Source organism: Phyllosticta citribraziliensis (genome assembly GCF_038025025.1).
Source record: "Phyllosticta citribraziliensis strain CPC 17464 chromosome Unknown J3D65scaffold_9, whole genome shotgun sequence".
Classification (NCBI taxonomy): Eukaryota; Fungi; Ascomycota; class Dothideomycetes; order Botryosphaeriales; family Phyllostictaceae; genus Phyllosticta; species Phyllosticta citribraziliensis.
The window spans coordinates 96,180-114,943 of record NW_027117346.1 but is presented as its reverse complement, the minus strand read 5'-3'; the positions used below and the strand labels follow the sequence as shown (position 1 = coordinate 114,943).

At 56.3% G+C, this 18,764-nt stretch overlaps 5 protein-coding genes across 5 annotated transcripts; 3 read left to right on the top strand and 2 right to left on the bottom strand.

Annotated features, from left to right (window-relative positions):
* Positions 1-35: 35 nt before the first annotated feature.
* Positions 36-3,820, bottom strand: J3D65DRAFT_631310 (2-oxoglutarate dehydrogenase-like protein E1 component). Its single transcript, XM_066800905.1, has 3 exons — positions 3,543-3,820; positions 1,447-3,491; positions 36-1,392 (listed from the first exon to the last, which is right to left on the bottom strand). The coding sequence occupies exons 1-3, from the start codon at positions 3,708-3,710 to the stop codon at positions 477-479; spliced, it is 3,129 nt and encodes a 1,042-aa protein (XP_066652820.1). The 5' UTR covers positions 3,711-3,820; the 3' UTR covers positions 36-476.
* Positions 3,821-5,316: 1,496 nt separating this feature from the next.
* On the top strand, positions 5,317-8,043 carry J3D65DRAFT_631305 (uncharacterized protein). The gene has a single exon (XM_066800904.1). It carries the CDS (start codon positions 5,701-5,703, stop codon positions 7,726-7,728), a length of 2,028 nt encoding a protein of 675 aa, XP_066652819.1. The 5' UTR covers positions 5,317-5,700; the 3' UTR covers positions 7,729-8,043.
* Positions 7,578-8,692, bottom strand: J3D65DRAFT_631302 (uncharacterized protein). Its single transcript, XM_066800903.1, has one exon. The coding sequence runs from the start codon at positions 8,610-8,612 to the stop codon at positions 8,064-8,066; it is 549 nt and encodes a 182-aa protein (XP_066652818.1). The 5' UTR covers positions 8,613-8,692; the 3' UTR covers positions 7,578-8,063.
* A 335-nt stretch (positions 8,693-9,027) lies between these two features.
* Positions 9,028-10,977, top strand: J3D65DRAFT_646940 (glycoside hydrolase superfamily; the record flags this gene model as incomplete). The annotated part of the gene is made up of 4 exons (XM_066802305.1): positions 9,028-9,134; positions 9,235-9,429; positions 9,631-9,758; positions 9,878-10,977. 4 exons carry the CDS (start codon positions 9,028-9,030, stop codon positions 10,975-10,977), a joined length of 1,530 nt encoding a protein of 509 aa, XP_066652817.1.
* Positions 10,978-15,466: 4,489 nt separating this feature from the next.
* Positions 15,467-18,369, top strand: J3D65DRAFT_631287 (arabinose-proton symporter). The gene is made up of 4 exons (XM_066800902.1): positions 15,467-16,235; positions 16,302-16,672; positions 16,722-17,108; positions 17,155-18,369. The coding sequence occupies exons 1-4, from the start codon at positions 15,803-15,805 to the stop codon at positions 17,962-17,964; spliced, it is 2,001 nt and encodes a 666-aa protein (XP_066652816.1). The 5' UTR covers positions 15,467-15,802; the 3' UTR covers positions 17,965-18,369.
* The last annotated feature ends 395 nt before the right edge of the window (positions 18,370-18,764 follow it).

Below are 18,764 nucleotides of genomic sequence, written 5' to 3'. Positions count from 1 at the left end.
GATCGACGTCCGACGCGACTTCGGATTGTTGCTGATCAGGGGCACAGGGGTGTCACCGATAGCACTCCAACCAAGGAGCATTTGTTCACTGTCATTTTGCTATAGGAGCTGTCGTCTGCTGGCATACTCGCAGTCTGGGAGGTGTTGTCTGCTGTTACGGTGCGCTCAGGAGCTCTCGTTCACTGCCGCAGCTAGATCTAGGGAGTCATTCCTTTCGATACCCACTGCAACATCATCTCATCAAGAATGAAGCACACATTACTTTCAAACTCCTCGTAACCTGCTCAAGGAACTGTACAAGTGCGCTCTAATCAGGGCGCATCGCGAGCAACATGCCGCTATCCAAAACCCCAGAATTTCACCCTCCCGGAAAGATAAACGAAGAAGTCAATGCCTGGTTACACTAAGAGAGGCCCCAATTCTTCCATCTACAGATCTCATCTCCTTGGTAAAAGAAAATGCCTTGCTCTACTGCTTTACTCTCCCTTGAGCTTATCTTGCGAAACCTCAAAAGCATCCCGCAGCAGGTCCAACTCCTCCTTCTTATGCGTGCTCTTCAGACCAGTGGCAACGGATGCGCTGGGGTTGCGGCCAGCGTAGAGGACATGCCTGCGGTTGTGGTGCTCGGTCTGGTTCAGGAGAGTCTCAATGCGCGGCTGGGTAAAGCTCCAGGCACCGGCGTTGAGAGGCTCCTCCTGGGCCCAAACAATGTTCTCGGCGTTGGGGTAGCTGTCAAGGTTCTCCCTGAGCTGTGCCCACGGGAAGGGGTGCAACTGCTCGATGCGGGTGATTGCAACGTCGTTGATGTTGTTGTCCTTGCGGTGCTGGACAAGGGCAGCATAAACTTGACCAGTGCAGAGGACGACGCGCTTAATCTGCTCGTGGGGCACAATCTCCCCAGACTCGTGTGCGGGGTCAGGAACCAACCACTCAAAGTGCGAGTCGCCAGTAAACTCCTCAATGCTGGAGCGAGCCATCGGGTGGCGGAGAAGGGACTTGGAGAAGAAGAGAATGAGAGGCTTGCGGAACTGGCGGTTCATCTGGCGACGAAGGATGTGGAACATGTTGGAAGGCTTGGTGAGGTAGGCGACCTGCATGTTGCAGTCCTGGTGCTGGCGCTCGAGTTTCTCGGGGCTGGGGAAGATGCGCGGGTCCTCGTTGCAGAGTTGCAGGTAACGCTCCATGCGTCCAGAAGAGTGCTCGGGGCCCTGACCATCGTAACCGTGAGGAAGCGACATGACGAGACCGCTGCGCTGGAGCCACTTGACTTCACCGGATGCGATGAACTGGTCAATGATACATTGCGCGTTGTTGGCAAAGTCACCAAACTGAGCCTCCCAAATGACCAATGCGTTGGGAGAAGAGAGGGAGTAGCCGTACTCAAAACCGAGGCTGTGAGAAGGTCAGCACATGATCAGTCGCACGAATAGCCGGAACTCTACTTACACGCCAAATTCACTCAGCGACGAGTTGGAAATGACAAAGGTTCCTTGGTCCGGGCTCAAGTCGGCCAGAGGAGTGTAGGTTCCCTCATTCTCCTGGTCGTGGAGAACGGCATGACGTTGCGAAAAGGTACCACGCTCAACATCCTGGCCGGAAACACGGACGTGGTGGCCCTCCAAGCAGAGGGTACCAAAAGCCAAAGCCTCGGCGGTGGCCATGTCGATGTTCTTGCCATCAGTGACAGTCTTGGAACGGTTCTGCAAAATGCGCTTGAGGTTCTTGTGAACGGTAAAGCCCTCGGGGGCGCTGCTAATCTTCTGGCCGACCTGCTTGGCGATGTTCTCGTCAACGGCAGTGGGCAAGTGAGGAAGTATCTCAGTAGCAAGCTCCTTGGGAGACTTGAAGCCGTTCCATGCAGAGGTCAGCCATTCCTTGGCCGTGGGTTGGTAGTCCTTGCTCCGAGCGAAGCTCTCCTCGAGCATTCCCCAGACCCAAGCCTTGTGCTCGTCAATGTCCTCCTTTGTGAAGGTTCCCTCGTCCAAGAGCTGCTTGACGTACTTGCTCAGTGCCGGCTCGTGCTGAGAAATGCGCTTGTACATCAGGGGCTGCGTGAAAAAAGGCTGATCCGTCTCGTTGTGACCTTGCTTACGGTAGCACACCATGTCGATGACCACATCCTTGTGGAACTTGGCGCGCCAGTCGGCAGCCATCTGGCAGACAAAGTTGAACGCCTCGGCGTCGTCGCCGTTGACGTGGAAGACGGGTGCGTCGATGGCCTTGGCAATGTCGGAGCAGTAGGGAGTGGAACGAGCAAAGCGAGGGTCGGTGGTGAAACCAATTTGGTTGTTGACGACAATGTGGATAGTACCGCCGGTGTGGTACTTGGGCAAAGCGTGGAATCCCATGGTCTCGTACACAACACCCTGACCAGCAAAGGCGGCATCACCGTGGAGCAGGACGCCCATGGCCGTCTTGGCCTCCTGTTCGTCATTGTTGTAGTGGAGAATGGCACGGGTCTTGCCGAGCACGACGGGGTCCTCGGCCTCCAAGTGGGAGGGGTTGGCAACGAGAGAAAGCTGAACGCGCTTACCGGAAGGCGTAGGACGCTCAAAGTTCATGCCCAGATGGTACTTGACGTCACCGGAGCCTTCGTCGGCGGGATCGGCAGAGCCAGCAAACTCGCTAAAGATGGACTCGTTGGGCTTACGGACGACGTTGGAGAGAACGTTGAGACGACCGCGGTGGGGCATACCAATGACAATGTCCTTAACACCGTAGTCGACGCTGCGGTCAATCAAAGCCTTCATGCCGGGAATCAGCGTCTCACCGCCCTCGAGACCAAAGCGCTTGTCGTTGGGGTACTTTGTGGCCAAGAAGGACTCGAAGCTAGAACCCCAGATCAAGCGGTCGAGGACTCGGCGCTTCTCGTCGACAGAGTACTTGTAGGGCTGGGGGACCTCGAGGCGCTCACGAAGCCAGTCACACTGTTCCCTGTCGGGAATGTGGATATATTCGACACCGTACGAGCCGCAGTAGATTCTCTCACACGCCGAAATGATTTCGCGCAAAGTCATTTTCTCCCGGCCCTCGGCCTTGAACTTGGGCAAGATGCCAGGTCCCAGCGTAAACTCCTCATCCAGGTCCTTTTCACTAAAGTTGTAGTGCTCGAGCTCGAGCTCCTTAGGCTTGCTGTAACCAAACTGGACGGCCTCGCCACGGATGCCCAAGGGGTCGATCTTGGCCTTGTGGTGGCCACGCGCCTGGTAAGCGCGGACGAGCAACTGGACCTTCAAGTGCTTCATGACTTCGGTGGACTGGCCGTCCATGCCTAAGCCAGGGGTGGTGAAGGCGGGCAGGCCGCCGATGGGAGCGGGGACAATGGTGGGGGGCGGCTGGAAGGCTTGCGAGACGGGCATTTCGCCCTCTTCCATGTTGCGGAAGTAGACTTGCCACGAGACGTGGACGCTTTCGGGGTCGCGTTTCCACTGCATGTACATTTCATCGACATAGTTGGCGGTGTTGCCCTGGAGGAAGGAATCGCTCGGGTCCTGCGGAGAGTCAGCGGGAAGCCTGGGAGAGGCGGGGGAGGCAATACGCACGACGCCTTTGCTCGTGTCCTCTGCGGACACGGCGTAGGAGCGGCGGTGACATTGCTGAGAGGCGACGGCGAGAGCTCTGCGTTTTGAGGCGAGAGACGAGTTTGCGGCCAAGCTTGGGCGGGCGGCGGCCAGACGGCTGCTACACTGTCGGATGGTGTTGCGCAGCATGATGGTGGGAGGAGGGTGCCTCGGCACGAGATTAACAATTCATCAAAGGGAGAAGAGGGAGAGAGGGGAGAGTTGAAGCTCCGGTGGTGGAGAAGTTGGCAGTGAGAGTGATGGCGGACAAGTTTCGCGGCATTCGTTCATACGCACGGGGCATTCTGGGGTCGCCGCCGAAACGGGCTTAGTGCGATCTGTCGCATGTCAGCAGAAACCGTCATTGGCGAGGCGACAAGAGGCAGTCAAGCTAAATGCCGCACCTCTGTGTGGCCGACGTCGCCCTCGACAACACCACGACTCCATCACCTGCGCGAGTCTCCAGGCGAGTCGACCTCTACGCTGCGCCCTGTTCCACTCCCATCGCCCTCCTTTCCAGACCACCCGCTGCCCGTGCCGGCCGCGCCTCGACCGCCCTTTGTACTCCTTTTGCTCTCAAGACGAGCGTCTCCGAAAAAATCCCGCGTCGCTGTCCACTTTTACGTTTACCCGCCTCTCTTCCTAATCCTTCCGGCCGTCCGATTGTTTTGAACTCTCTGCTCCAGTCTTTTCGTGACGGCTATTCAAGGCTGCGAATAAGCCCCCTCGAGCGGTACCGGCACACTTCTCCAACCAACTGGCGCACAACCGGACCCTAGGACTATAGCCGAGACACCCTGCTTCGCTCGTCACCCACCAAAAGCGTTGCTGCCATCTGTAACCTGTCGTTCACTCGTCGCTATGCTGTCTTTTCCTTTGATGCCAAGCGCCATGCCTTGATGACGTTTCATGTCTGCTACAGGACACGATCGCCGACACCAAGGTGCCAGGACTCGGACATGTTCTAAATACCTCGATGCATCTGTGATATTCCATTTGCTTTTGCTCAGAGTGCACAGCATATTCCAGCGTATTCACGGACGACATGCAGCGGAACTCTGATGATCCGGCTACCAGGGGTCTGCCCTCGATTGACGTCATTGCTGCTGATTGCCCCTGGGCATACTGAAACGAATCCTCTCACCAGGCACTCGAGTCATTACGTTCTGTCACCACGAGGTCATCGAGTTGGAGAGCCACGAGATGGTGTCTTGCTGCCTCTCTCAACAGCGACTTCGCCGTGATCGCACCCGCAAACTTGAATCGCGTGCCCATTTGCGACGTGAGCCTTTGCCTCTGTGTTATGCTTAGTGGAAACATCAACTCAGCATTTTGTCCTTCACAATCCCCGAGATTCTCCAGTATTCTGACACCGACTCATAAGACGCGCTGAAAGAATCAAGACACTTCTTGTACCATTCTCCTCGATCGGAAGTTTGTCACTGACAGTGAAGGACATACCGTGAGCCTACGAACGTACCGGAAAAGTCTCCCAAAAGGGCAACCGGCACATGGACGCAACTCCGAGTACGCCATGTGCCGTTGGATCGAAGTACTGGAAATCTCAGGATCGCGGGTTTCTCCTTTTACCAACTTCTAGCCGCTCGAATTGTGGCAAGTCGCGGCAGTTGCTTCCTTGCTGCTCTTGAAAAAGGCCGTTTGCGGTAGTCGGTTACGATTTGGTCGGTCTGATGACACCATGGATGACCTGGACCAGTCGATTTATGTCAGTGACATCCCTTGATTCACACTCAGATCTAAACACACGCAAGAATACTCCACTGCACTCCCCCCCCTGCGGGATTGTATTACATTTCCACCACGGAAAGCTTCAAGCTCAAAAAGCAGCTTGCCGCAAATGACGGCGTTCCTGGACTATGTGGAAGACCGAAATGTGCTTGTCCTAGCTGAGCGCTCGTCGACATCATCCAGCAGTTTCCGGGTAACGATCTGGATAGCTAAACGCCACCAGAAAAATCATGGTGCACTTGTTTAGCTGCTAGGCATTGATTCTGGTAAAAGTAGTGTACTCCCTCGATGATTCTGAACTTTGCAGCGAAATTCCCGTTTCCCACTCCCACGGAACCAACTTCATCCAGAAACACTAGAAGATTGCGAGGCCAACCACCACTCCGGAGTCATGGCTGCGCCTTCGGATGCCCACGCAGTCATGCAAACAGTGGCTCCACCTGAGTACGAAGCAGTTGCGAAGACCTCGGACGAAAAGGGACCCTTCGACTCCAAAGTATCCCCCGTACCGACCTCGACACCACCGCCCAGCAGGAGAAGATGGGCGAGAAGGGCACTCAGGCACGCCTGGCTCAATGCCACCATCGCCATTTCTTCAACGGCACTCTTGTTCATGCTGATTCCCTGGATAATATCGTCGTCAAGCCAGTGGAGCCGATTCAACTTCTTGACAGGCAGGGCGGTCGGTGGCCAATTTACCCAGATGCAAGCGAAAGCTATCGACTTTATTTGTTCCGCACTCATATCGCCAGCACTGATGCTCGTATTGGATTACGCCTGGTTTTCGAGTGCGCAGGTTTCGGCCATCAACGAGCGACAAACGACCCAAGGAATCCCTCTTCAGTCCCTGGTGGCGGCCAGCGAGACGGACTGTGGTACTTATGACATGATACAATTTTGGCACCTGATGAGAGCAAAGACTTGGAGATTTCTTTTCCTCGCTATTCTGGCCTTGCTTTCGGCAATAACTAGGACCTCGGTGTCCAACATTGTTGCATACGAAGCCTACGATGACCTGGTACCGTCCAATGGAACGCTCAGATACATGAGAGATGTCGATGTGGACGGAGCAAACATGCACGGCGATCCGCCAGAATCGTTGCATGCGTACAACTACAGCCCCTCGCAGCAATCATTTGCGGCAAACGCAATCTCGAGCATGCTCACCCGGATTACGCTGACGGGAAACAAGACGCTGGATCGCGGAGGCGGGTACGTCGGGGTCAATGCGACCATGTGCTCCATGAATAACCTGCCTCAGTCGATGCTGGAGATTCACAACATTCCTGGTTGGCGACTTACCATCGACTGTACGCCTTCGCAACCAGACTCCTTCTACGCCGTGCCATACGATGATTACGACGTCCAGCTACGGGGTCTGTGGTTCAATCGAAACAGCACAAGCGATCTCCCTGAAGTTGCTGACTGGTTTGCTGGCAACCTTCCCGGCGTCATTGGATCCATCCAAGAGCAAAACAACGAGTACTTTCCGTACGTCCTATTCGATAAAAACTCGACCGATTTCTACATTGGCGACGCCACTGGCTCCGATCGCCGTCACGACGTTTACCCTACAAAGTTCGGCCCAATCCAACCCAGAGCCTGGAATGCCTCAACGCTTGGCCTCAACCTTGACATCGGTGTCATGTCGACCTGGGGCCTACGCTGCTCGCTCGCGCGGCAACAAGGCCTGCTCAGCTACAACAGAACTCCCGGGCAGGCGTGGACCATTACCAAAAAGGACTTTTCCGGGCCCAAGACGCCAGCATACTCGCGCCTCTTTGACTGGCAGCTGAATCTCAACTTCCACGCGCCAGGCCGCAAGGAGCCGATGCCAGGCATTGGTCCCGCGTTCAAGCGGACGGCGGGCGAGGTGCCTTGCACAGCGGCGCAGTGGGCGATGGGTGGCAACGCGTCGACGTGCGTCGACTTTTCGACATGGGTATCCAACTTCCTGTACGCGTCGGGCGAGGCCGAGCGCATCATGTACGAAGTGGCAGCCACCAACTCGACCATCGTTCTGCCGCAATACTTCTACACGGCCGCGACGTCACAATCGGTCCAGCAATACCGCATCACATACATCCCGCTGATTCTGCTCTTTGGTCTCGTTTCCATGCTCTTTGCGGCCGTCATCACGGGCTCGATGGCGTTCTACACGCGCAACACGCTGACGAGCCTGCTCTCGCGCCAAGTGTCGACGCTGCGGCTGGTGGTGGACAGCGTTGCCGGGCTGAGCGGCGACGCGGATCTCATTGAGACGGTTGGCCGCCTGAGCCACCGCCGCCTCGAGCGCTGGGCGAGCGCATACAAGGTCAAGTACGCCGTCGTTGGTGACGGAAGCGGCGACGGCGAGGATGTCGTCCGTCTGTTCAAGGCCAAGGCTGCGGGAGCCGATGAGAAGGAGCAAAAGTGCTGATGCTGGCGGGTGCCTATCAATCAGGGTCGAAGAATGGAAGAAAGATTGGAAATCCGTGGTCTGGTGGTGATGTGGCGGCGCTGTGTTCCCCTGGAGTCGTTATATATATCCCGTGTAAATGTACGCGTTGATGACGAGCGTTGATGCTTTGAGCAGTGCAACTTTGCCTCCTGTACTTTACCGTACCCAGCTCTCCCTCAGCTTTGCAATTCACTTCATTTGCAACGTGCAACGTAATTTTCTTCTTCGTTTTCTTTTTTAATTAGACATCTAGCTGACCTGCTCCGCGGCTGGTTTGCGCTGTCCAACTCGTGCGCGCGAAGCTGAGGTGACGCTCAATGCCATGGCTTTCTCTTTTCCATGTATCTTCCGTCGTCTGCGTCGTCGCCTCGCCTTTTTCTTTCCCTTTCCTCTCTTCTTACGCTTTCCCACACTGCTGGATGGGTTTCTGCGCTTGGAGTGGGAGTGGTGGCGCACCTCGTCCGCTCACTCGCTCGCTCGTGTTTACCCCGCAGACCGACCGCATGTACCTTCGCATCCCCATCGCTTGAACCAACCAACCAATCGACAGCCAGCCAGTCGACAGCCAGCCAGTCGACAGCCAGCTGGACAAATATCCACAGCAACCAACGCTCCAAATGGAAGATTATAACGCGAACAAGAGACGGCCAAACAAGCGCCACAACCGCCGCCAATTTTCCGCGCAACATCGACACTCGCCGACGCGAAGCAGCATGACAGTGCCCGTCGTCTGCAGGACAGAGAACCGTGGGTGTGGGGAGACTGACTGACCGCGGCGTGGCGAGGCTGGCTTTTACGACGGCCAGTGTTGTGTTGGCAACGCGAGGGCGCACGCTTGGCTCTGCAGTGCAGGCCGTGTTCATGACTGGCGGGAGGTGCGGTGCGAGGCGCGAGGTGGCCAACCAGACGACGAGGGGAAGGTTGATGGCTGCGGCGGGGCGCGTGTACAGAGAACGAGGTGGAAGATAGACACATGGCCGCTGACTGACTGACTGACGGCGTCGCGCAGCGGTACAGGTAGCAACAACAGCATCGTACTACAAACCAACGTCATCATCATCATCGTCGTCGTTGCTTTCTTCACTCTCCCACCGGCGGCACCGGCACGGTAGACCGTCTGTCTGTCTGTCTCTCTCATCATCATCATCGCCGTCGTCGTCGTCTCGTCATTGCGCCAGCCACAAAACACTCGCACATCGCATCCCGCTGCTCGCGCCCTACTGACGGCCTACGGTGCCCACCTACCCCGGAAATTCATAGGGAGAAACGAGTGCCGCCATGACATCGTACAGCAAAAGCGACGACGCAGGCACTGCCGTCCTGTCCATCAGCCCTGGCCACAAACTGGCCAAAATTAACGACAACATCTATGGCGGGTTTACTGAGTGCGTCTGCTTCCGTTGTCCCCATTCCCCTCTACAACCCCCATTCCCTTTCACTACCTCCCCCACGACCCTCCTCCCCCGCTAACAACCTCTCAATCAGGCACATGGGCCGCTGCATCTACGGCGGCCTCTACGACCCGGGCAACGCGCTGTCCGACGAGAATGGCTTCCGCAAGGACGTCATCGCCGCCATGCAGGAGTTGAGGGTCCCCGTCGTGCGGTATCCGGGGGGCAATTTTACGGCGACGTATCATTGGATGGATGGCGTGGGACCGAGGGAGGCGAGGAGGAAGAGGTGAGTTGTGCTTTTGTTTTGTGTTTTGGGGGTTGTTTTGCTGGGGGAGCTGGGTAGGAATGGCACTCATGGGCAGTGGTTGGAGTCGTCACGTGGTTGTGTTGAAGAAAGAGACGGGAAGCACGGCATATGATACCTCCCTCATCTTTGCATTTCAGGCAATCTTTGAACAGTCACTGACGGTGGCGGTATTGTCTCCAGGCCCGAACTCGCCTGGATCGGCGTCGAGACGAACGAGTTTGGGACTGACGAGTTCCTTAAGTGGTGCGAGATTGTCGGCACGGCGCCGTACATGTGTCTGAATTTTGGGACGGGGACTTTGGATGAAGGCACGTCGACACTTCTTCTTTCTTCCCCTTCTTTACCTCTCACATGCCGCGAAGGAGAGACATCATGAAAGAGGAAAAGAGATGAAATACGAAAGACTAGTCGTCTAACACCACCGCAGCACTCGCATGGATCGAATACTGCAACTCGGACCGCGACACATACTACGCCAACCTGCGGCGGCGCAACGGGCGCGCCGCGCCGTGGAACGTCAAGTACTGGGCGCTGGGCAACGAGACGTGGGGGCCGTGGCAAGTGGAGCAGGCGACGAAAGAAGACTACGCCAAAAAGGCGTACCAGTGGGCAAAAGCGATCAAGCTGCTGGATCCGTCCGTCGAGCTGGTGCTCTGCGGCTGCGAGGGCGCCACGTCCTGGGACTACCATGTGCTGAAGGAGTGCGTGCGGTGGTCGCCGCACGGCCTCGGTGGCGCTACGACGGCCAGTCTGATTGATATGCATAGTATACATCTGTATACGAGCAGTGGGGAGCATTATGAAAATGCCACGGCGCCGCGTAGTGCGGAGCGCGCCATCCAGGTCGCGGCCGGGCTGATTGACCTGGCGCGCATCGAGAACAAGGTGCCGCCGACGGTGCCGGCGCCGCGCATCTGCTTCGACGAGTGGAACGTGTGGGACCCTCTGCGCGCGCCGGGCGAGGAGGGCGCCGAGCAAGTGTACACGCTGAGCGACGCGCTGGCCGTCGCGGCGTGGCTCAATGTGTTTGTGCGCCAGGCCAAGCACGTGGCCATGGCCAACATTGCGCAGAGCGTCAACGTCATTAGTCCGCTGCTCACGACGCCGGACGGCCTCGTCAAGCAGCCGACGTGGTGGCCACTGCTGCTGTTTAGCAAGTACATGCGTGGCCACGCGGTCCCCGTTGCCGTCAAGTGCGCAGAGTACGCTGGCCCGACCAAGCCGGACTGGATCAGGGGCACCATCGAGACGCCGTGGTTGGATGTCAGTGCCGCCGTGTCTGATGACGGGTGGGTCAACCTCGCCGTCGTCAACTTGCACAAGGAGCAGGATATCGACGCGTCTACCGACGGCATCGTCGAAGGCAAGACCATCTCGTGGACCACGGTTTCTGACACGGGGGATGAGCTGGGCTCTTCCTCGGACGGCAGCACCACCGATGTGCTTGTCCAGGAGGTCAAACATCTCTCATCGGATAAGCTGTATTTCCGCAAAATGAGCTTCAATCTCTTGCGGTGGCAGATTTGAGCGGCGGTGAGTATGAATGATGCGTTTTGTTTGCTCGGAAACGGGTGACGGTTAGTTTTGGCGGTTTTGAGCGTTTAGAGAAATGTAGACCGCGGCAGACTAGCGAGCTTGTTCTTTCGGCCTTGTTCAGTGATTGATTTGTTGTCCAGATTAAGCAGCCAGTTGCATCCAATTCATCTCTTATCAGTTGCTCATACTGTCGATCCAGAACGTTTGCCCTTTCGCTGGTATCAGCAATTTGCTCTGTCAGCCTCATTAAATCGTGGTAATACATACACGCGTGCTCAGTTGCCATTTCCAACTTCTCCTGTAGCAGCGTCAAAGTATACTCACCTCGAAAACTTTGACCTCGGCCGCAGTTCAACCCGCTGTCGCTGTAGCAAACCTTTGTCAAACGCGACGCTCTCTATCCATAGTACAACAGACTAGTGGAAAGGACAATCAACTTGGTACGTCACTCGGCCGCTTGTGTCTGCCGCAGTGTCTGCCGTCACTGAGGATTCAAGGGGGCAGGGCGGATGGAACGGACGGCCGCTTCCGCGACGTCGTCTCGGGCGGAACGGTCAGCAGTAGTATCAGAACCTAAACCCTATCGAGTATGAGGTCAGTGCGGATACTGAGATTGGGCGTGTGTTTTCAGCGATATTGAAGAATTGCCGCAACCACGGCATTTGCTGCGTGAGAAAACTTCCTCCCCCTGAGATGTGAAACGCGTTGGTCTTCCTTTGGGTATTGAAAAGGCCGCGGCTGCCCAGGAGAAGTGCGTCATTGAAGAGATTTCATCGTTGGTAGACGTTGACAGTGCCCAAGCGGCTCTTCAGACGGTTGCAGATCATTAGAGATTGCCGCAAAATACAGTTCGCGGATCTGGGGCCGAAACGCGGCGAGCGGGAAGTAAACTGGGAAAAGAGAAGGCTGGACTGCGAAAGACGGGCCCGACAACTCGAAGTAATCCGCCTCTTGGTGTTTCAAGGAACGGGAAGGCCGTCATGGCGATGATGTCCACAGTGATGTTTCGACCAGGAGATACCGCGAGCCCTTGTTCCTGTACATGAGCGCCGATTCGTACCCGCGTGGACAAGACTTTGACTTTGGACGGAGCTGCTGCTTCAGTTAACAAGCTTTGCTCAAGTGACGCGGAAGCCTCGGGATGGTGTGAGCGGCAGTCCGGAGGACCTTGACTGTGTGATTCAACATGCCGGTGTGACCCAAGACGTCCCAAGGCCGAGCGGCGACCTCGTCCCGGCTTCTTCTGGAATGCTTCTTCCCTCTAGCTTGGGGAGGCCGGGCCCGCCAGGTACCCGCGCTCGGAGGAGGACTGGGAATTTTGGTGCGATCAACGATTGCAATGGGAAATCAGACGCGCGATTTGTGCCACGTTTTGAAGCCACGCGCCTGAGTTTGAGCAAGCATCATTTCCGCCTTGAAATAGAATGATTACTCGGAGTCTGCTGTTTAGCTGCACGTCGGGCCGGCCAAAAGTCTTATAGCTTTCCGCTATAAGCCTATCAAACTTTGTATGTGCTGTCAGTTTGCAAAGAAGCACATGGAAGGGATCTGTGAGGAACAACATATGGTGTATTTCAGCTCCTATCTGCAAAGATGGCGATAAGGAGGGATCGAAAACTATGTGGGCAGGACTGGGACCATCCACGGCACTGAAGATTACCGTCTGCTCATTGGTTGGCAACTCCTCACGTGGACGGCGTGTGGTACAGCATCCCAGAGCATTTCCGTCGTATTCCCTGTCGAGCTGGGACCAGGCTGAACGGGAAGGACTGACTTCCGTCTTGGTGCGTTACAGATGTCTTGCGGACACGCTAGCGATGGCAGGTCTAGCGCGCCAATCCAATTGCGAGTGCGCGTGAGCAGCAGGTGCCGTCTGCTACAGGGAACAGAGGGTACCGGAAAGAAGCCGAGCGAAGTGGATCATTTGCGCTGACATGAGCCTGTCTGTGGTGCGTTGCACGGTTGCGGAAGAATACTGCAAGGCGGACAGCGATAGTGCGGAAATTGAGACGAGGGCGGCACATCGACTCGGCTTGTGCGAGTTACGTCGGCCGTTAAAAGTTCATGGTGTTTTGAGCGGATGTTCCGATATGCAGGTGCAGACCTAGTTGCATAAACAAGTAGTGGTGCTCGGGCAAAAGCAAGGCGACAGGCGACATGATTGGGTCTTTTGGAGACTTTTGGCCATCCCTCTGCACGAACGGCAGACAGCGCTCACATGGTGTGAACGGCACGGTTGTTTGAGTCGATGCGCCGCAGCCTGCAGCGCTAAATCGTCGCTGATGTGCAAAGTTCGATTGAACAAGGCGATTGACAAAGCGATTGCGAAGATCGAGGAACTTCAAGGAAGCGCGGAGGTTGCAAAGTCAAATTCCGACACGTAGCAGCTTTGGCGACGGAACTTCCGCAACAAGAAGTCCCAGAGCGGCCATGGCTTTTTAAGCATTGGGGATCTCCACCAGTGACCCTAGTCATTGATTGCAAAAGGCCCGTCTCTTAAAAGTGCGTCATGACGAGAGCGCAGAGCATCGATAACAAGATGTGTGGACTGTATTTGGATGATGGAAGGCAAGGCTCGTCGGATAAAAATGGATGCATGCGAGGGATGGGTTTGCATGAGGGAGTGGATGGCGGGAGATGGTGTTGAGGGCGCTAGCTGGGAGGCCTGAGGCAGCATGCCTGTTTCCCCGAGCGACAAGTACCGTAGCTGCAGCTCTAGCCCATCGACTATCGCAACCTCATCTCGCCCACTTGCCTGCCTCCACCACCACCTCCATCGCCTCTTGTCAAGCGGACAACTCCTTCAGCAGTGCGCGCCGCATGCGAAAACAAAGCTTGCCAGAGTCATGCGATTCCCGTTGCCCTGGCTCCGTCGACGTCGGCGGCTTGCTGGGCACGGCTTGGACAAGCGCCACGCCGCAAACGTCGTCCGGCCATCATTTGGCCCGAGGCAGAGCGACAAGTCGACTGTGTGGAAAACTGACCAGTGGCCAAGCATGCGGCACGCAAATTCTGACCGTGGCTGCTTTGTGCAACAGGTCAGCCACCATTAGGCAAAATGGGGGCCTTTGCTGAATTATGCCTCGCATTCATTGATGTACTCCAACGACTTTCTGTCGGCCCGAGTCCTTTGGTCCAATGCCTCGTTCCCAGTCGTAGTCGTACTCGTTCAAGGCGCTGAGCGGATGCTTCGACAACAACGGCAACAGAGCCATCAGTCGCAGATTCAAGGCCTCCGATATCGAATCACCATCATGGAATCAATCAGCGCCGTTTGGGACCCAAGTGCTGACTCGATGCTGTGGGGAACGCGCGCTTGGCCCATGGGGACTCCGCCTTGGCCCCCCTGTCTCCCCGGGCGTCTTGCCCCTCCCCCAGGGCCCCAGTAATTCCCCAGACTACCTCAGCCAGACCACAATGTCATCCGTTCACTCACACCATCTGGGACCTTGCTTACATCAATGAGCTCGACTTGGGAGACGACTTGGTAAAAAGATTGCTGTCATGCGGCCTTCAGAAACATATCAATACACACGGCACCGTGGTGTTTCGGATGGTACATTCGCGAAATCGGTATCCGTGCGCTCGTCGTCGACTCGATCCATCCGCTCTGCTACTCCGATTGTCAATCAGCCCTGTCCGATGACCTGACCGGTCGGCTACCAAGGCATCTGGAGGCGACAGAGGTGGATATGTGAACTGAAAAAGCCATGCAGCTCCACTACCTGGTCGGCCTGGGCGGCGTGACCCGATGATGCCTGGGCTTTTCTTCCCATGCCAAAGGATTCGCTCTGTGCCCCAGAGCCATGTCAGCCTGCGGCGAGGCGTCTTTTGCGACAAGGCCTTGGCTCGAGGTACGGCTGCTAAACAATGTTGCCACAAGTGAAGGCGTAAGCGGTCTTGCATACGTCTTCAAACCAGAGAGTTCCCGACACGCAGAACTGCGGCCAAAATTTCCCACCCCATCACCGCGGCAGCTCGACCATGGGACAAAGATTTGACCGCCTCAAAGTATCGAGTTTGATGGCCAAGAGACATGGACGCGTAGCTCCATCCATGCAACGACATGGACCGGGTCTCCATCTCTCAAACGGAACCATCTTCCCCGCAACGGGCAAAAGCTGGGCCGATCCATGTTGTCTGTTTGCGGAGACTGACGCGCTAACCCCAAACGCGGCCACAAAACCGTCAGAGACCCTTGACCAGGGCTCGGGTTTCGCTTTTTTGAACCAACCAGGGCTCTGCCTGCTGGCCCATCCTCTGCCCTGTCAGCCCAAGCCCCCAAGCCTGCCAGGCGAAATGGTTGAGTGTTTTTGGGTGTGTGTCTGTGGAGAAGGGCGCACCAGATGGCTACGGGTTCCCATGTTACCTGGCTGGCCTTCTTGTCAGCGGCGCCTGCCGTGAGTAAGCCCCATGTCATGGCCTTTGCTTGACTCCTCTTAATGAGACCACTCCCCGCGGCGATTCTCTTGTCCCAAGACGTCTCCCCGGGTACCGATCCAACCGCCCTCTGCAAGCACTTGGGATATCTGTCGCCGCCGATACGAGGCCATTGAACGGCTGATGATTTTTGATACCTCAATAATATCCGTCACGACCGTTGTGAAAAGACCCATAAAGTGGTCTGCCTGGCACCGCGTTGTAAGTGATGAGAAGAGATCCTTTCCCGTTGCAATTGACAAAGCCAAGTCGTATGCGCTTTCGTTGAAGCTTTTCCCAGCCTTGGTGTTTTGTCCCACCTCTAATCCACCCAGTCGCTGACTACCCTTAGGCACGCGCTTTTCAGTGAATTCGTACACTCTCTAAAAACGTAAAAATGTCCGGCGAGAAGCACTCGTCCGAGGGCGAAGTTGCCTACCATGAGGATGCTGGAATCAATCCCAAGCCCGAAGCCCAGCGCAACGTATCCGTGTCCACGGCTGCAATGTCTGCTGCTGAGCGTGCCCGCCGAAACGCCAATGCCAAATTGGCCAACCCGCTTGCGGGCTACACGCGCGCACAGCTGGAGAAGAAGGGCCGTGACTACGCTCTGCAGCACGCCTTGGCTGAGCCCGAGGACATTCGCGCCTTCGAGCTCGGCGCTGTCCTCGCGCAAAATCCGCTCGCCTACGACCGTCTCGGTTCTGACTCCATAACTGATCAAGAGCAAGAAATTTTGTACAAGGAGTTTGCGAGCAAGTGGAGTCAGCCGCGAACTCTCTACGTCGTTATTGTCTGCTGCTCCATCTGCGCCGCTGTCCAAGGAATGGGTACGAGCACGATCGACACCAGCATGTGTTTAAGCATAAAGGGTGGCGTATACTGACGAGTCGTAGATGAGACGGTTGTCAACGGTGCCCAGCTCTTCTACACCCCGCAATTCGGAATCGACAATGGCGACGAGCGGTCCACGTGGTTGACTGGGTTGACCAACTCGGCACCTTACCTCTGCTGCGCCTTTGTCGGCTGTTGGCTGACTGTCCCGTACAACCACTGGTTTGGTCGTCGCGGCACCATCTTCATCACTTGTCTCTTCTCGGCGATTGCTTGCTTTTGGCAGGGCTTTGTCAACACCTGGTGGCACATGTTCGTTGCTCGTTTTGCGCTCGGATTCGGAATTGGTCCCAAGTCGGCAACTGTGCCCATTTACGCCGCAGAATGCACGCCTCCGGCCATCCGCGGCGCGTTGGTGATGCAGTGGCAAATGGTCAGTTTAGAACAAAAGCAGCGAGGAATTGTTACTGACACATGTACAGTGGACTGCCTTTGGTATCATGCTTGGTTATGTCGCCGATCTTGCGCTCTACAGCGTCGAGGATACCAGCGTGGCAACCGGTCTGAACTGGCGTTTGATGATGGCTTCTGCCATGCTTCCAGCCGTCGTCGTCTGTTTCTTCGTCTTCTTGTGTCCGGAATCCCCTCGTTGGTACATGAGCAACGGTCGCCACGCCGCAGCCTATCACGCCATGTGTCGCCTCCGATATTCCAAAATTCAGGCTGCTCGCGACCAATTCTACATGTCCGAGCTCTTGAGGGCCGAGGAGAGTATGAAAATCGGTCAAAGCAAGCTCCTGGAGTTGGTCACTGTGCCGCGAAATCGACGAGCCATGCTGGCTTCTGAGATTGTCATGTTCATGCAGCAGGTACGTGTGAAGGTTGTACGCTTTGTCCCTGTACTGACTTGTCAAGTTTTGCGGTGTCAACGTCATTGCATACTACTCGTCGTCCATCTTCCAAGACTCTGGGTTCAGCGCGCAGTCGGCGCTCGCGGCCTCGCTCGGCTTTGGTATCATCAACTTCCTCTTCGCCATTCCCGCCATCTACACGATCGATACATTCGGTCGGCGGAATCTCCTCTTGACGACGTTCCCCTTGATGGCCATTTTCCTGCTCTTTACTGGCATGTGCTTCTTCATCAGCCAGGAAGGCGAATCGCTCAGGGTGCGTGTTGGCCTCATCGCTTTGGGCATCTACCTTTTCGGAATCGTGTATTCGCCCGGTGAAGGTCCTGTTCCTTTTACCTACTCAGCCGAGGCGTATCCGCTTTACGTGCGTGCGTACGGCATGTCGCTCGCGACGGCGACCACCTGGTTCTTCAACTTCGTCCTGTCCATCACATGGCCCTCGCTTCAAAAGGCGTTCAAGCCTCAAGGCGCCTTCGGTTGGTACGCTGCCTGGAACGTCGTCGGTTTCTTCCTGGTGCTGTTTTTCCTGCCCGAGACCAAAGGAAAGACGCTGGAAGAATTGGACCAGGTCTTCAGCGTGCCAACTTCCAAGCACGCTGCATGGGGCGGTCGCCAATTCTTCTACTTCTTCAGGCGCTACATCTTCAGGCAGAACGTGCAGCCTGAGATCCTGTACCAGATGGAAGACGCCGAGCCGCTTGACGCTGCGCACGCGGAGGATCTCGGCCAGGACGACACGATCCGCGCATCGCCCGCGTCGGACAAGCCCACTGCGACGGCGGCGGAGCGGAAGAGCGAGTCCGGCGGGTCGTGATCGGTTGGTAGCCCAACGAAGTGGCTCCCTTTCGGGCCAGAGCCGCTCGACGATGGAGACTACCCGGCGTCTCTTTAGCTGGCCTACGGCTTGCCTCTACATTCTCTCTTCTCTTAATCCTTCTTTTGAGCTTCTTTTGATTCTGTATGACGTGTGATACCCCCTTTGCTGCACCAGGCCCCGCGAATGGCTCGCTGGACTTGCTCAGGAAGGGTTTTGCTTGGATGGAAGACGGACAGTTGCATTATTAGTAGTGGACCTACGCTGCACGAGTGTCAAATTGATAATCCTATGCTAGAGCTTTGTATGACTGCACGTGATGGGTGAATCGAGGGTCGGTGAACCATGGTTGTTGTCCAGTGGCGCGTTTCTCGAAGATGGGGTCTCGCGGTGCGGTGATTGGAGTGCTGGTCCAAGTGAGGACACCATGCCGAGTCATCAACGGCGTCCAAAAGGGCAAAAGGCAAACAAAGGCGTGTTGAAGAAGAAGAGAAAAGAATGCCAGGAGGCAGATCAAAGCGGAGGCGCACGTGCGGGCGGATCGCCTGCCAGGTTGCCCCCACCACAGGCCGACTAGCGTTGTTTACCTCGCAGCTCAGCTCGACTCCCGTCACCAACACCATTTCCTCCTGCTCCCTCAGCGACCACCACTGCAACCTCTGCCCTTCCCGTCAGGCTACTCGTCCGCTTTCCCTTTGCTCCTCGAAACCCCCACCGTCGTCCCACAACTTGCGCCCGTGCATGCGTCCCTTCGGCGGTACCTCGTCCCTCCTCCCCTTCATTCCCGTACACGCTAAAGC

Coding starts and splice junctions, on each gene's coding strand:
- J3D65DRAFT_631310 (XM_066800905.1), bottom strand. CDS start 3,710: ATGCTGCGCAACACCATCCGACAGTGTAGCAGCCGTCTGGCCGCCGCC. Junction 3,492..3,542: donor AGGACACGAGCAAAGGCGTC/GTGCGTATTGCC, acceptor GACTCTCCGCAG/GACCCGAGCGATTCCTTCCT. Junction 1,393..1,446: donor TCGCTGAGTGAATTTGGCGT/GTAAGTAGAGTT, acceptor ACCTTCTCACAG/CCTCGGTTTTGAGTACGGCT.
- J3D65DRAFT_631302 (XM_066800903.1), bottom strand. CDS start 8,612: ATGAACACGGCCTGCACTGCAGAGCCAAGCGTGCGCCCTCGCGTTGCC.
- J3D65DRAFT_631287 (XM_066800902.1), top strand. CDS start 15,803: ATGTCCGGCGAGAAGCACTCGTCCGAGGGCGAAGTTGCCTACCATGAG. Junction 16,673..16,721: donor TGGTGATGCAGTGGCAAATG/GTCAGTTTAGAA, acceptor ACACATGTACAG/TGGACTGCCTTTGGTATCAT. Junction 17,109..17,154: donor TTGTCATGTTCATGCAGCAG/GTACGTGTGAAG, acceptor TGACTTGTCAAG/TTTTGCGGTGTCAACGTCAT.
- J3D65DRAFT_631305 (XM_066800904.1), top strand. CDS start 5,701: ATGGCTGCGCCTTCGGATGCCCACGCAGTCATGCAAACAGTGGCTCCA.